We start from the raw sequence: 14,816 nt of genomic DNA on the forward strand, positions 1-14,816 counted from the left end.
CTTTTTGACTGACCTTTTTTTTTTTGCTTATGGTTTGTGTATTTCATTCAGAGCTTTTCACCACTAAATGTGTCACATTTCAAAATTCCTAGGTTAGAGTTACATCTGTCTGTTTGTGTGAAAAATTACATTTAATATTTGTTTACAGATCAGCTGTTAGGCCAACCCAGATTCACACTAATGTCCGAGCCCAGACTCCAGCGGTCTCAGCTAGAGAGATCCAGCTACAGGTACTGAATCTTAAACACTCATGTTTCTTGTTTCTTAAAAGCAACTGGGTGATTTCTGAAGGACGCACAGCAGTGTATGTCTCTGGAAACAACAGTCAATATCAGTTTTTCTCACTGTTTGTCTTATTTTTACAGTCTGAGCTGTATGGTAAGCTGGTTTCTGAGCGTCAGAAGTTAGCTGGTCTCAGAGACATCCCACCAGCTCTACTGGCCACCAATAAAATACTCCTGGATATGGCAAAATCAAGGTAATGTAGGCCTTTGGATGGTGTAGAATAGTGTAGTCCTCCAAAAAGAGCATTTCCTTTAACTTTGAAGTCAGAGTTGCAAAATCCAGTCATTCCTGTAGAAATCTGTGCAGTTGAGAGTTTTGAGTGACCAGTAGAAATCTGCTTTATACATGGCTACGCTATTGACAATACACTATCGACCTTTTTGGCCACAAAATTTTACTGAAATTTCACTAATGTGACTGCACTATGGAAGAAAAATAATGACAAATGTCTTTGAAACAAAAAAGCATCATGAATTGCACTAACTGAAAAAAAGAATGCATTGTATTAACAGTGTTTGCATTTTAATGCTTTGTATTTTCAGGGCTTGCATTTTTAGGGGCTGACATTTAACATAGTTGTTTATTTAAGCTGTGAATATTTCAATTCAAAACAATTCACACACATTTTCATAATTAAGAATTCAGTAATTCATATTCACCTTCCAGAATTCACTTCCAAAATATTCAATCTATTTAAAAATACGATATATAATATTCAACTGGCAATTTTCGATCCATTTTATTTCACTTTACAAATTCGCTTCCACAAATTGTGTGGTTAAAATTGGGCATTGCACAACCGGGAGCAGCAGGAATAGCAGTAGAGCACCGATGCATGATCTCCAGCTGCTGTCAGTCGCTCACCAGCAGGCACCTTAATTATTGAAAAAGCCAGCTTTGTACTGACGCTTAATGTTAAATTTATAGTCTTTAGGTAGACATGACATTTTGTTAGTGGTCATGTTTTGAAGTTTTTAATGTTTATTTCTTTGGCAGGCCGTGCTCAATATCCAGCTTGAAACAAGTGGATGGTGTTTCAGAAGCCAAAGCTGCCATGTTAACACCTCTGATTGAAGTCATCCTCACATTCTGTCAGACACACGGATTACAGGTACTGCTAAACACTGTATATTGTACACTACATTATGTTTACCAAGGCTGCGTTATTTAAAGCATTTTACTATTTACATTTTACATTTTTAATTTGAATTAAACAGTGGTTTACTGAACAAATTGCTCTTTTTTTCAATTATAATTGAAATTTTCCTAGGGATAAAAATCAACCTCTGCTTATGCTCTATCTATATGGAGCCCTTGTACATTACTATAAGGTTACAATTAACAACAGAGCCCAAACTTTAAATTTATTAAAGGGTTAACATTTTTTTTTTTTTTTTTAATAATAATCAACACTAAACATAAAAAATTTATGCAACTGCATATAATGAATTTTTTTAATGAACTTCTGAATTATACAATTTTTATTTGTTGTTGAAATATTCATTTACACAGTGGCTGTTTTATAACAGAATTATTTAAACATACATTAAATAATTAAAACATCACTAACAGGTAAAAGTGAAAGATAATGAGTGTATAGTCCAGTGTTTGCATTCAGGCTGGTAGAGATGCCCAAACAAACAGAAGTAATGTTTTGATATTGCCACAGTGTGTTGTGTTCAACCTGCCAATGATACACTTCACCTTTAAGCACTTAGGGTTATTCTGTATTATGAATGTGTTCACAGTAGGGGTGTCCCCGACTAAGGATTTACAGTCGAATCAGAATTGTCGAATCTTGCCGATAGTCGAATCATATGTTTGGGGGCATGGGGGCAAAATACATGACCAAGAGTCAAGTAGTCAGACATTTGACAATTAAAAGATAGGATAACTTAAACAACATGATATGCAGCCGGCTAATGTTTACTATTACTTATCAGAGCTGATGAAACTGAAGATTTGCACTAAATAAAACCAAATAATCCACATGAGATGAAATCAACAGATGCAAGAAGTATTCGATGAAGCCCGTGTGCATGTTTACTCTAACTGTATAGAGATTTTCACAGAGGAAATGAACAATTACCCTCATAATTTTTCTGAATTTGAAGCATATACTGTACAGCTGCCACATAAAACTCTGTGCGATCTCCTAAATATGTGCTGCTGTGAAAACTGCTCAAAAACAGCTAGTTTTATCCAGACCCGGTTTCAGAATTAAATACTGCGGGTGCTTCAGAGAGTGTGCTCTAGCCTCAATTCACATGCATTTTCACGTATATTTTTGTCCCGTCCATTGCTCTTTCGAGTGTGAATCCCGCATAAATATGCGGATGTCATTCCCGTAACTTTGTATGTGGCCGAAAAATACAAGTTTTTTACAAATTCTAAATGGATTATATGTAGCCTAGAAAGCGCACAGAGCACTGCCTTTATATTCACTAAAAAGCTGTCCCTCGTCTTCATCACGATCTCATTAAGTTTTTGTAGGTTTTGCCAGATCAGTTACGCCAATATGATAGTGAATAGATAATATCTCGAGTTTTTAAGCGGGTGCTTAGCCATTCCCGAGCACCCACGGGATCGTGCCAATGTTCACAGCATGCAAAAATCTAATGAGAACCGGCTGAAATGTTTTGAAATCACTTGCACCCTACCTGATCGAAACAAATCCAGTCTTTCACTCTGCCTGTGTCAATTTGAGTCTTGTTAAAGATTTAAATCCCTGCCACAAGATGCTCCTGTCGGTTACGGATTATGGAAAATGAAACTTAAAATTTCAATTTGAATTTATACACTGAGCACCCCTATATAGCCAAAATGGCATGATCATAACACCTCTTTGAATATTGGACTGTGAGATTGGTAGTTGAATCAGGCTCCTCATATCAAAGCTTCGAATATTCGGGGTCACCCCTAGTTCACAGATGAAGTGTGCTGATAAACAAAATATGCAGCAAAATATATTTGAATACAGCAATTCAATACAGTACATCCGTGAATTCCTTTTATAGAAGTTACTATCTAAAAAAACAAAAAACAAAGGACATAACATTATAACATTAAACACATTTTTTTTTTTTTTTTTATCAAATTGAATGGTGTCCGCTTTCATGTTTTCTATGATATAAACAGCTCTTTCATGTCACAGCTGTTACTAGATCACCCAGAACCACATATCCATTTTATAGTGGGTCTCAGTGGCTCAGGGCTTATGGGCTGATACTGTTCAGTATGAAGTGTTATACTGTATGCTAATGAGTTGCTCTGTGAATTAGGTGGATGATTCCTCCAGCTCTACTCCACCTGTCCAAACACACTCTAGCCGTGAGTACAGTTCTGTGGGTCAGTCTCTACCGGACAGTGTCTCTGTCACACACAGACTGTTTCAGATGGAGTACAAGAGCATGGTACGACATTCACTCCTAATACTCCCTTTTAATGTGTCATCTGTCCTGTTTATCACGCTTTCTTATATGTGACCCAGGAGCACAAAAGCAGTCTTAAGTCGCTGGGGTATGTTTGTAGCAATAGCCAAAAATAAATTGTATGGATCAAAATTATTGATTTTTCTTTTATGCCAAAAATCATTAGGATATTAAGTAAAGTTCATGTTCCATGAAAATATTTTGTAAATTTCCTACCGTAAATATATCAAAACTTAATTTTTGATTAGTAATATGCATTGCTAAGAACTTCATTTGGACAACTTTAAAGATGATTTTCTCAATATTTTGATTTTTTTGCACCCTCAGATTCCAGATTTTCAAATAGTTGTATCTCGGACAAATATTGTCCTATCCTAACAAACCATACACCAATGGAGAGCTTATTTATTCAGCTTTCATGAATAAATAACTGACTGGTGACTGGTTTTGTGGTCCAGAGTCACATATGCAATTATGTAGAATTACTCCATCAATAGTTAAAAACACAGCAAAATAAAGGTGTCTGAGAATTTTTTTTTAATTACTACAGCAATGCACAACAATTAGTTGGGGTTGACAAATGTTAATTTCATGGATGTGTGTAGCATGAGACATACATTTGGTGTTTTTTGGCATTTGTTAAATAGGACGATATTAAAGAGACCGGAATCAATAGGAGAGAAGATCTTTTGGGTTGCCTAAGACATTGCTAAAAATCCCATTTTAAAATAGTTTAGCAGCATTTTTTGTGCATGCTTCAGTGCATCATCAACAACAGCAATAATAAAAATAATTTTTTTTTTTTTTTTTAAAGACTTTTTTTTTTTTTTTTAAAGACTTTTTTTTTTTTTACCAAGAATTCACCCTTTTTAATAAGACTTTGTGTGATTATTATCTTTATTACAATCTCAAGCCTGTTACACCTCTTGGTATTTTTAAATCGTGCCCCATAAAATATATTAATTGCATTTTTATGAATGTAAAATATCTGGATTGCATTTTTATTATTTGAACATGTTTTTAGTGCTTTTTAAATGAATTTTGGATAAACAAAATGAGCCTGATGTCATGAAGCCGGTATATTTTGATGGTGAAGTGGATGTTGGTGTTGTGTTGTGTAGAGACAGGTAGCAGATGCTCGCAGTCTGCCCATGGCAGCGGTGGAGTCTCATCTGTTGCAGGCTCAGAAGATGGGTTGTGCTGTGGACACAGACAGAGCTGGACTCTCAGCCTCCATCTATAACACCATCAGAAAAAGCATCGCCTCTCCTCCAGTCAGCTCAGGTTACATGCATTTCAGCAGAATACAATACAATATCTCTTATCCAAATGTGGAAAGGTTTGTTCTTCTAGAGCGCTATTTTTGGAGCTCAAGAGTTGGTGATTTTGTTCAAAAACTACTACTGAATTTATATTAATAAATGAATTATAGGTTACACTTTATTTTAAGATGTCCTTGTTACAGTGTAATTATAGAGTTAAGTACTGAGTAATATTAATTAGGGTTACTTGCATCTAATTATGCATAATTAATTGTTATTATAATAGTAAGTACATGTAACGTGTAAAAAGGACACCTTAAAATAAAGTGTTACTGAATGATACAATTAATACAGTTAATTACTGAGTATTATTAATTAACATGTACTTACTATAAGGATTAGGATTTGGTTTAGGTTTAGTTGCTTGTAATTATGCGTAATTTACTGATACTGTCTATTACTATAGTAAGTACACATAACAAGGACATACCATCACTTGTATTGTTTCTGTTTTCTTCCTGAACAGATCCGAGTGATTTTAAAGCGATCCGGTCTCGTGTGCCTGAAGATGTCAGTACCTTCCTGCTAAGGCTGGCGCTTTATGAACTCCAGAGAGAAGCTTCATCCACAGCACATCATGAGATCTCCTGGATCGAGCCGCTGGTGTGTTTCCCTACTGCCACTTTGAACTCCAGTAGAGCAGTTTATTGAAATATTCATATTTGGCTGAAATGCACCAGCAGAGGTCAGCACAGTGCTGTCGCGTGAAACACTTGCGGATTTGTTTGTAATATACTGCTAGCTGCTAACCTTACTGATTTCACTATTAATCATTTATTTATAGCTGCTGTCCATTATTTATGTGTAAAGGTTTATCATTTCTTTCCTCTTCCTCTGTGCTGAGCAGGATTTTTCATAGTGTTTGATGGCTTATGATCCGATTCATGCAAAATACTAAAGTTTACTATGACGATTTTTATCTGTGCCATTAATGACAGGAAAAGGAAATGAGTGTTATCTTAGAAATCATGTACCAAGGTTTTAACAAAATGAAAGATAGGTTAATACCTGCCATCAGTGTTTTGATTCAAGAAACATACTGTACTCAGAGAGTCTTGTAATGTGGCATGATATAATCCATCTAAAACTACTTTATAATTAGTAGATATGCAGCTCACATTGATTCAGACACTAAATTGAATATTTTAACTTTGTATTAATTAATTGTGTGCACAGAATGCTTCATGCTATTGCTGTTTGTCAGCTACCCATTGACAAGTTTCAGCCAAGTCTAATGACATTGGCTGTGTTTACACTGGCACAAAAAATCAGATATTTTTGCACACATCTGACACAGATCGGAATTTGTTGCACATGTGTAAACACAAAAATCCACACAAGATCCGATTTTTTTTTCCACATTCAATCTGAGCCACTTCCAAATGTGAATTTTAATCGGATACATATCCGATATCTGGACATCTGTCAGATTTTAAGCTGCAAAACATCAACATAAACAGCTGCTGTCCATGCTGGCAAATAATAATGTGAATTAAATAAATCATTTTAATAGCACGGCCATTCAAAACCTGAGGGCCTACTACAATGTGCATAGTAAAGAGATCACTGATGTAAACAGATATCGGATACCAGTCCTGTCAAAGTGAATGTAAACAGGGAGGACAAAAAAATCGGATATGGTCAAAGATCGGATCTGTGCACTTGACTTGCAGTGTCAATGTAGCCATTGTTGAGCTCTTTGAGTCTCTCAGTGTCCTGACACTTTAGGAGACTAAGACTTTGACGTAACATCTGTTGTGTCTTTCAGACTGATTATGGCAGACCTACTTTATTTTTTTTAGCCATCATCCTCTCCAGATGTGGGATCATCCGCTTTGTGTCCATGGCTTTGGGAGCTGTAGTATATACTCGTCTCACTGAACCCTTTACTAGATTTTGATTGCTTTACTGCTGATGTCTTATAAAAAAAACATTGTGGATGTCTTGGCCAATAACTGCTTCCATGCTTGTGTAGGTGATGTTCTGTAATGGTCATGTTAGCAGGTGCGTTCCTGAGATACCCGTGTGCAGGGATCAAATGCTAACAGATGTGTGTCATCACTGTAGGATAAATCAGCGACTGCAGACAGACCTGCTGTTAAACGTGTGATTGGAGAGTCACAGCGTGAGGCAGACACCATGGACACGAGTGAAGATGAGCTCTTCATCAGTATTCCCATGCCACAGGTGACTCATATCTGTCTGTCTCAGAATGACAATTACACAGTGAGTTTATCTGCGTATGTGCACACATTGTTTCTGAAATCAGTGCACATGCGGACAGGCTTGAGATGAAACACTGGTCTTTCGTTTAGACTAATTCTGATCTCTAGTCTACCTTCTGCACACTGAACTTGTAGTATTTACTTACAAAAATCTTCGTAAAAGTTTGAGTAATTTTTATTTAGTCAAAGCTTACTTGGCAATACTTTGATTTTACTTAATATAGCACCTAATTAAACCATGCTTTTAAAGCGTATGCAACTTAGAAACATTTAAGTAAACAATACAATAGATATCATGTAGACACCATATCTACATAATTAGTAATGCGGCACTCGTCTGAACACAGACACTTTAATACTTGGTACACAATACATGATGATGGTAACATTCTGTGGTTCATTTTTGAGTATGAATGTGTCATTTTGAGTAGAAAATAAACACCAGATGTAACAAATCCACAAGCTACTAAACATAACAAAAGCAGTGATAAAACAGTGTAAATACAGCTGGAAAACAGGAAAAAAATCTACCTTATTAATTATTCGTGCCCCAGTGCATGATGGGATCACCAGTATCAGAAAAGTTGAGTAGGTTTTACTTAATGTTATAACATCTATATTTATGCTTTAACTTCTACAAGCTTGAATTGAGAACAAATATAGAATTTACTTTTTTTATTTTATTATTGCCTGAACTAACTTTTTCATATGTGACCCTGGAGCACAAAACCAGTCTTAAGTCGCTGGGGTATATTTGAAGAGTTTGGTTCCAAAACGCTATAAATCCATTTTGATTAATTTGAGTAAAAATGTGTTTTATTATAATTTTTTTCCCCAAAATGCAATAAATCCATGACACTTTCTTTTTTTTTCAAAATGCAATAAATCCATTGAATCAATATAAAAGTTATTTTTCATATTGAAACTGTTGAAAATACACAACATAGTAAGTTGATCCACATATGACAGCCTCTGAACTTGGTCAATACTAATCTTATATACAGGCACTGGACTAAAAATACATTCAATCAGTCATCGCTCCCAAAATGAATTCAACAGGTCATCTTGTTAATGCTGCAAATTAATTACAACAATAAAAGAATTTTATCATGAACATACATGAACAACAATATCACATTAAACCACGTGGTCCAAGGTCACATATAGAAATTACATGTTTTTCTGTAGTATTTACTTCACCACAGAATAATTTTTATCAGTGCACAGAAGTTTTTTTTTGTTTTGTTTGTTTTTTTTTTGTCTGTGCCGGGATCAACATGTGAAGTCTGCGGTAATGCATGTATACTTTGATGACAAGTGCCATAAATGTTCATACGCTGTCTGTTGTTTAGTTTCTGATTGCGGCTCTAAAGTTTGATCAGTGTTGAGTGTGTGGTGTACCTCTGCCGGTGTGTACAGGATTCCTGTCTGAAGTCATGTGACCCCGTTCCTCAGAGCAGTGGAATGGATCTGACCTCCTGGAACCAGGATAAACTGGATAAAGACACGCAAGATCTCTTCAGCGATTCACCTGTGAAGGTATGATGTGTCCTTGCTGAGCCTTTAAAGAACTGGACTGATGAATAATGTACTCAAACACATAATTCAAAGAATAATACACTACTGTTCAAAGTTTGGATTCATGACACATGAAATTGATCAAAAGTGACAATGACATTTATAATGTTAGAAAAAGGTTATATTCTAAATAAGTGATATTCATCAAGAATAGTGGGGGGGGGGAAATCCTGTATTACAGTTTCCACAAAAATATTAAACCGTTTTCAACACTGATAATAATCAGTAATGCTTCTTGCAAATCAGCATATTAGAATGATTTCTGAAGATCATGTGACACTGAAGACTGGAGTAATGATGCTGAAAATACAGCTTTGATCATAGCGGTTACATTTTAACATATATTGAAATAGTTATTTTAAATTGTAATATTTCACAAAATTATTGATTTTACTGTATTTTTGATCAAATAAAGGCAGTCTTGGTGAGCAGAGGAAACAGTCTTACAGATCAAAAACTTCTGAATGGGAGTTAGCTCTGCAGATGCAATCGCTAAATGAAAACATGTGAATACATTACAACACTACAGAATCTGAGAAATGCATGATGCAATTTTCACTTTATATGCATTAATAATAGAAAATGTACCAAGATACATTTCTAATTTGTATTTGTTGACCTGTACATGTGAAACATTTTTAGAAAAGCTTTGGGGAAAAAAGTGTTCCCTGCATTGCTTTGATTTTGACAGCAGTATTGGGTACAGCAAATTATTTTATTATATGTAATAGACATTGTGCATATAACATTTTTTTTTTAATTCTTGGGAAAATGTGAATTAGTAGTAAAAATAGTAGAATTATCAGAAACGTAACACTTGATCTTTATTATTGTTCAGTACTTTCTGAACACTGTAAGTATCATTGTGACACATGGTATAACTGTTTTCGATGAATGTGACACCTTCAGACTTAAAACAGCTAATCACATGATGTTAACAAGGAGATTTTTAGGCTGTAATCTGAATCCGACCCTTGGTTCAGGTGTAACCCTGTCTGCTAGAACGATTGAACATCAGACAGCCTCCCCTGAAGTGATGAGCGCTGTGTGCTGCTTTAGCGCCAGCCAACTGTCTTTAACCTCCGCTTGACCTTTGACACGGGCTATTACCCGATACCTCCCCTTGTAAGCTCAGAGCCATTAAGGTCATAAGGTTGTGACCTGTGTCCCTGCGCTCCACGTCTGATCTCCAGGAGGTGTGACAGGATGGAGTCGTCTTTATTGTCAAGATTGTTCTTTGTTTCTAAAAACAATAGAGAAAGAGGTTAAATGAAATTATAAATATTACTAACACAATGCAATAATACTGCTTTTTATAAAGACTAATGTATTGTATAATGTTGTATTTGCAGTTCAGGTCTTTTCCAGTAAATTCCAGCCATTACTGTCTAGTGTGCATCTCTCTGACCTGTTAATGTGGAGATTAATGGTGATAGAAGCTTGTTTGAGAAGCATGTCCATCATGGCTCTTTTGTCCTGCAGTGACACAAGCCTGTAGATCAATATGAGATCATTAGGGCGTCTCTAAACACACCCTCCCTCCTGATGTTCCCTTGCCCACTCAAAATGATTTAGCATGAAGACTGAACAGATTGCAAGACAGGGAGATAAGAAGAGCTGTCTGGGAGGAAATGGAGTTTGGAGGGATGTATAAATGTCTTACGAAGAATTGTGATGGACGTTAATCCGATGGTGGGCAGTGTGGGGTTTTCCTCTGTGGATGCAGCTGTCGCGTCATGTAAACCGTCACGCTCCGGATATTCTCAGTGATGATGTGGCTATAAGCCAGCACTAGTTGGTTGTGAAGCATCACTTTGTTGAACCGTCTGCACAGTTGAAGGGCTATGCCATTTGGATGAATGCAGTAAAATTCAACATGAAATTAAAATAGTTACTTTGGCCTTTGTTTGAAAACATTATTCATCTCCGTTTTGACCTTCCGTCCACACTAAGACTGTGTTTTTGTCAAGGAAAACTGAGCTTTTTGAAAACACTCTCCAAAGTGGATAAATTTGAAAATGTGTTTTTTCGAGTTGTAGTATGGACTGTGAAAACTAGGGTTGGGGATCGAAAAATCAATTCCAATTCCAAAATCGGATACTTGTTGTAAAATTAAAATTTCAATTCCTGTGCACTTTTTTTTTTTTTTAGGGGACAAAAAGGGGGGGTTAAAAATGTATTTGTCTTTGAATCATTCATTCAAGAGATTCATTCAAAAACACTGATTCATCCAGTAATGAAACAAGTAAATCTTGAGTGAGTCCTTGAATCATTTCATTCATAAATTCCATGAGATTTTGTTTAGTTATCTAATATTTTTTCTTCAGAATTGTGAGAGAACTACAACTTGCATTATAAAAAAAAAAGTCTCAATTTATCCAGAATCGTGCAGCTCTATTTTGCACACAAACAGCTCTTAATAGAGTCCAGTTTTTATGTAGCCGGCTGATTTTTGTTCATGGTATTCAGCAGCAATTAAATTTTTTGCAAAAAGAGAGACAGAATAAATATGTTTGATATCTAAATGTTTGACTTAATTTTTTTGTAACCACATTGGAATCGAAATAAGAATCGGAATTGGAATTAATAAAATACAAACGAGACCCAACCCTAGTGAAAACGATGACGCACTTTAGTCATGTGACACATATTGTACCAATAGATATCTATGTTTATAATAGTGCTGTCAAACGATTAATCGCGATTAATTGCATCCAAAATAAAAGTTTTTGTTTACATAATATATGAGTGTGTACTGTGTATATTTATTATGTATATATAAATACAAACACATGCATGTATATATTTAAGAAAGATGTTATGTTTATATATTAAATATATTTATATATTATATAAAATATAAATGTATATACATGTAAATATTTTCAAAATATATACTGAATGTGTGTGTATTTATATATACTTAAACACAGTACACATAAATATGTTATGTAAACAAAAACTTATTTTGGATGCGATTAATTGCGATTAATCGTTTGACAGCACTAGTTTATAATGGTATTGTCCTGTTATGTGCTATTCACTTTCACACTATTGCTACAGATGTGCTACTTTGTACACTCTTCATATCACAGATGACAGAAAATGTACTCGCGATTGCTGTTTGTGGCAAAACATGAGGGCAGTTGCGTTTTAGATCAGACATACAATCGTGAGTGACCTGAATGCATCAGTGAATGGTGAGATATTTTCCTAAATAAAATGATCCTGCCAGAAGAATTGCATGAAAACATCTGTTCTGTCTGTATGGTCTCGGTGAGCTTTTCTGAGGCTTTGTGCATGCGCAGTCAAGCGAATTTAACGTTTTCTGGCGTTTCAGTGTGGATGAGAAACTTTTGGAAAACGCTAATGTGGACGGAGAGCGTTTTAAAACAAAAACTCTGTTTTGATTTTTGTTCATGGTATTCAGCAGCAATTAAATTTTTTGCAAAAAGAGAGACAGAATAAATATGTTTGATATCTAAATGTTTGACTTAATTTTTTTGTAACCACATTGGAATCGAAATAAGAATCGGAATTGGAATTAATAAAATACAAACGAGACCCAACCCTAGTGAAAACGATGACGCACTTTAGTCATGTGACACATATTGTACCAATAGATATCTATGTTTATAATAGTGCTGTCAAACGATTAATCGCATTTTAAAATGAAAATGCTCTGAATTAAATTTTGACCGGATTGAAAGAGGTGGTGTAGACCTGAAATAATCAGAGATGCATATGGTTACATAATGTTTTATGATCGTGCATATGTTTATTTGGTCACACGTACGTTTGGAGAGCAGTTCTCACTATTAACTAACTATTAACTATGACTTGTCTCAGTAAACTCCTAATTACTGCTTATTAATAGTAAGGTTAAGGGATCTAGAATATGATCATGCAGAATGAAGCATTAATATGTGCTTTATAAGTACTATAGTATAACCTGCCAGTATGCTAATAATATGCATGCTAGTAATAAGCAGTTAATAGTGAGAATTGGTCCCCAAACTACCGTTTATTTTTATCTCACATCTTATGAACTGGTCAGTGGAGGAGACTGAAAATGTGCTAAATATTTGCTAAAAAGCTCTTGCTGATATATACGTCAACTTTCTTAAAAAACGACGCCAAAATGTATTTTGAGTAAAACTAACTGCAGGCTGATTCTCTTTGTTTCCACAGATTGAAAGTCAGCCTACAAAGAGAAAACTGCCTGACTGGGCTGAAGGACCAAGCACTTCAGCACCTGCTACGACTGAGAAGAAAACCAAAAAGAAGAAAGGACTTTTCATTTGATACTTATTAGGCTGTGAGGTGTACGTTTTTATATTTTGTACAAGATTTAAAAGAATTAATTTTTGTTGATGGTCCTGAATACAGATATGACCTAATTCTACGAGAATGTCTTGTTATTTTTCTGTATTTGTTCTCCAAGCTTGAACTCCTCTAGGTATTTTTCAGATTTCTTACGGCTCACACACTAGTTAGGGAATCTTTCTTGATCTGAGCACATCATGTTTCTGCTTCCGCGAGCTGTACGCTACTGACCTCCACCTGTCGTAATGGAAACCTCCCAGAATCCCGTGCAACTCCCAGACCTCAAAAGTAGGGTCATTTCTGAAGCATGGTGGGACTTTCTTGAATCAGTTCATTCCTGAGTGTAAAAATATGAAATAATTGACCCGAGATGATATGATTTTGATAGTTCAGAATGTTTATTGCCAAGGAACAAATTCTTTAATTTGTAAAAAAAACAAACAAAAAAAACCATCTGTAGTTAATACAGTATTGATGCAATTTCAAAGTATTGATGCAAAAGTTGAATGCGATTTTTATTTGACTTGTGCTATATGTTTATATCACTTATGCTTGCTGTAACTGAAGCAGCACATTCACAGAGCAGTATTTGTGTGCCGGTCCTGTAAAAGTTCATTTACAAGGCAGGAGTAAACACAGGCTTTTATAGTCCATTCCACTTCTGTTTTCTGCCACAATGCTAAGTGAGTTTGGCTTTGGCAGGACGTTCTGTCTTCTCTTTAGTTGCTTTAGTTGTGCACAATGAAGCACAACTGACTAATTGTGAGTCTGTAGGCCTTTCTAACCAGTGTAAATCATTGTTTTGTATACAAATGTAACAATAATAATCAAATAATTAAAGGTTTGTAACTATCTGCATCTGAGTGCCGTGAGTCATGATCCAACACAGATCTGAAGGATTTAATGTACACTAACATTTCATACATACTGAACAGAAGTTCATTACGGATAAAACTACAAACTGCAAAGGCTTTCTTAGTGCTCTTGCTCTAATCTGATTCTCTAAAGTCATATTTAGTTGTGTAGTACTTTTTACATAAAATCAGGATATATATAAATTTGCACATATATATACTGAACTTTATTTATATACAGTGCTGTAAAAAAGTTTTTGCCCCCTTCCTGTTTTTTTTAATTTTTTGCATATTTCTCACACTTAAAAGATTCAGATCATCAAACAAATGTAAATTTTACACAAAGATAATGCAAGTAAATACAAAATGCAGTTTTTAAATGATGATTTCATTTATTAAGGGAAAAAGCTGTCCAAACCTGCCTGGCCCTACGTGAAAAATGAATTGCCCCCTCCTGTTAAATCATGAAAGAACTGTGATTAACCACATTATTTTAGAAAGCTGAGTTAAATTTCACTAGCCACACACACAGACCTGATTACCGCCAGACCTGTTGAATCAAGAAATCACTTAAATAGAAGCTGTCTGACAAAGAGAAGCGTGCTTAAAGAGCAACACATCATGCCACAATCTAAAGAAATTCAGGAACAGATGATAAACAAAATAGCTGACATGCATCAGTCTGGAAAGGCTTTGGGACTCCAGCGAACCTTGGTCGGAGCCATTATCCACAAATGGAGAAAACTTGGGACAGTGGTGAACCTTCCCAGGAGTGGCTGGCCTACCAAAATTACT

The 14,816-nt window shown here is 35.3% G+C and overlaps 1 protein-coding gene across 1 annotated transcript in view; it reads left to right on the plus strand.

The window, feature by feature from the left end:
- Positions 1–14,016, plus strand: part of wrn (WRN RecQ like helicase) — a 46,672-nt gene extending 32,656 nt beyond the window's left edge. The window contains exons 28-36 of the mRNA XM_016522072.1: positions 149–230; positions 366–478; positions 1,282–1,396; positions 3,567–3,698; positions 4,838–5,000; positions 5,505–5,641; positions 7,106–7,225; positions 8,683–8,802; positions 13,033–14,016. Coding sequence (XP_016377558.1) covers positions 149–230; positions 366–478; positions 1,282–1,396; positions 3,567–3,698; positions 4,838–5,000; positions 5,505–5,641; positions 7,106–7,225; positions 8,683–8,802; positions 13,033–13,146 — 1,096 coding nt within the window. The 3' untranslated portion in view covers positions 13,147–14,016. The remainder of the gene's footprint in view (positions 1–148; positions 231–365; positions 479–1,281; positions 1,397–3,566; positions 3,699–4,837; positions 5,001–5,504; positions 5,642–7,105; positions 7,226–8,682; positions 8,803–13,032) is intronic.
- Positions 14,017–14,816: the final 800 nt, after the last annotated feature.

This window comes from Sinocyclocheilus rhinocerous, unplaced genomic scaffold, assembly GCF_001515625.1.
Source record: "Sinocyclocheilus rhinocerous isolate Xijiao unplaced genomic scaffold, SAMN03320098_v1.1 scaffold178, whole genome shotgun sequence".
Taxonomy (NCBI): domain Eukaryota; kingdom Metazoa; phylum Chordata; class Actinopteri; order Cypriniformes; family Cyprinidae; genus Sinocyclocheilus; species Sinocyclocheilus rhinocerous.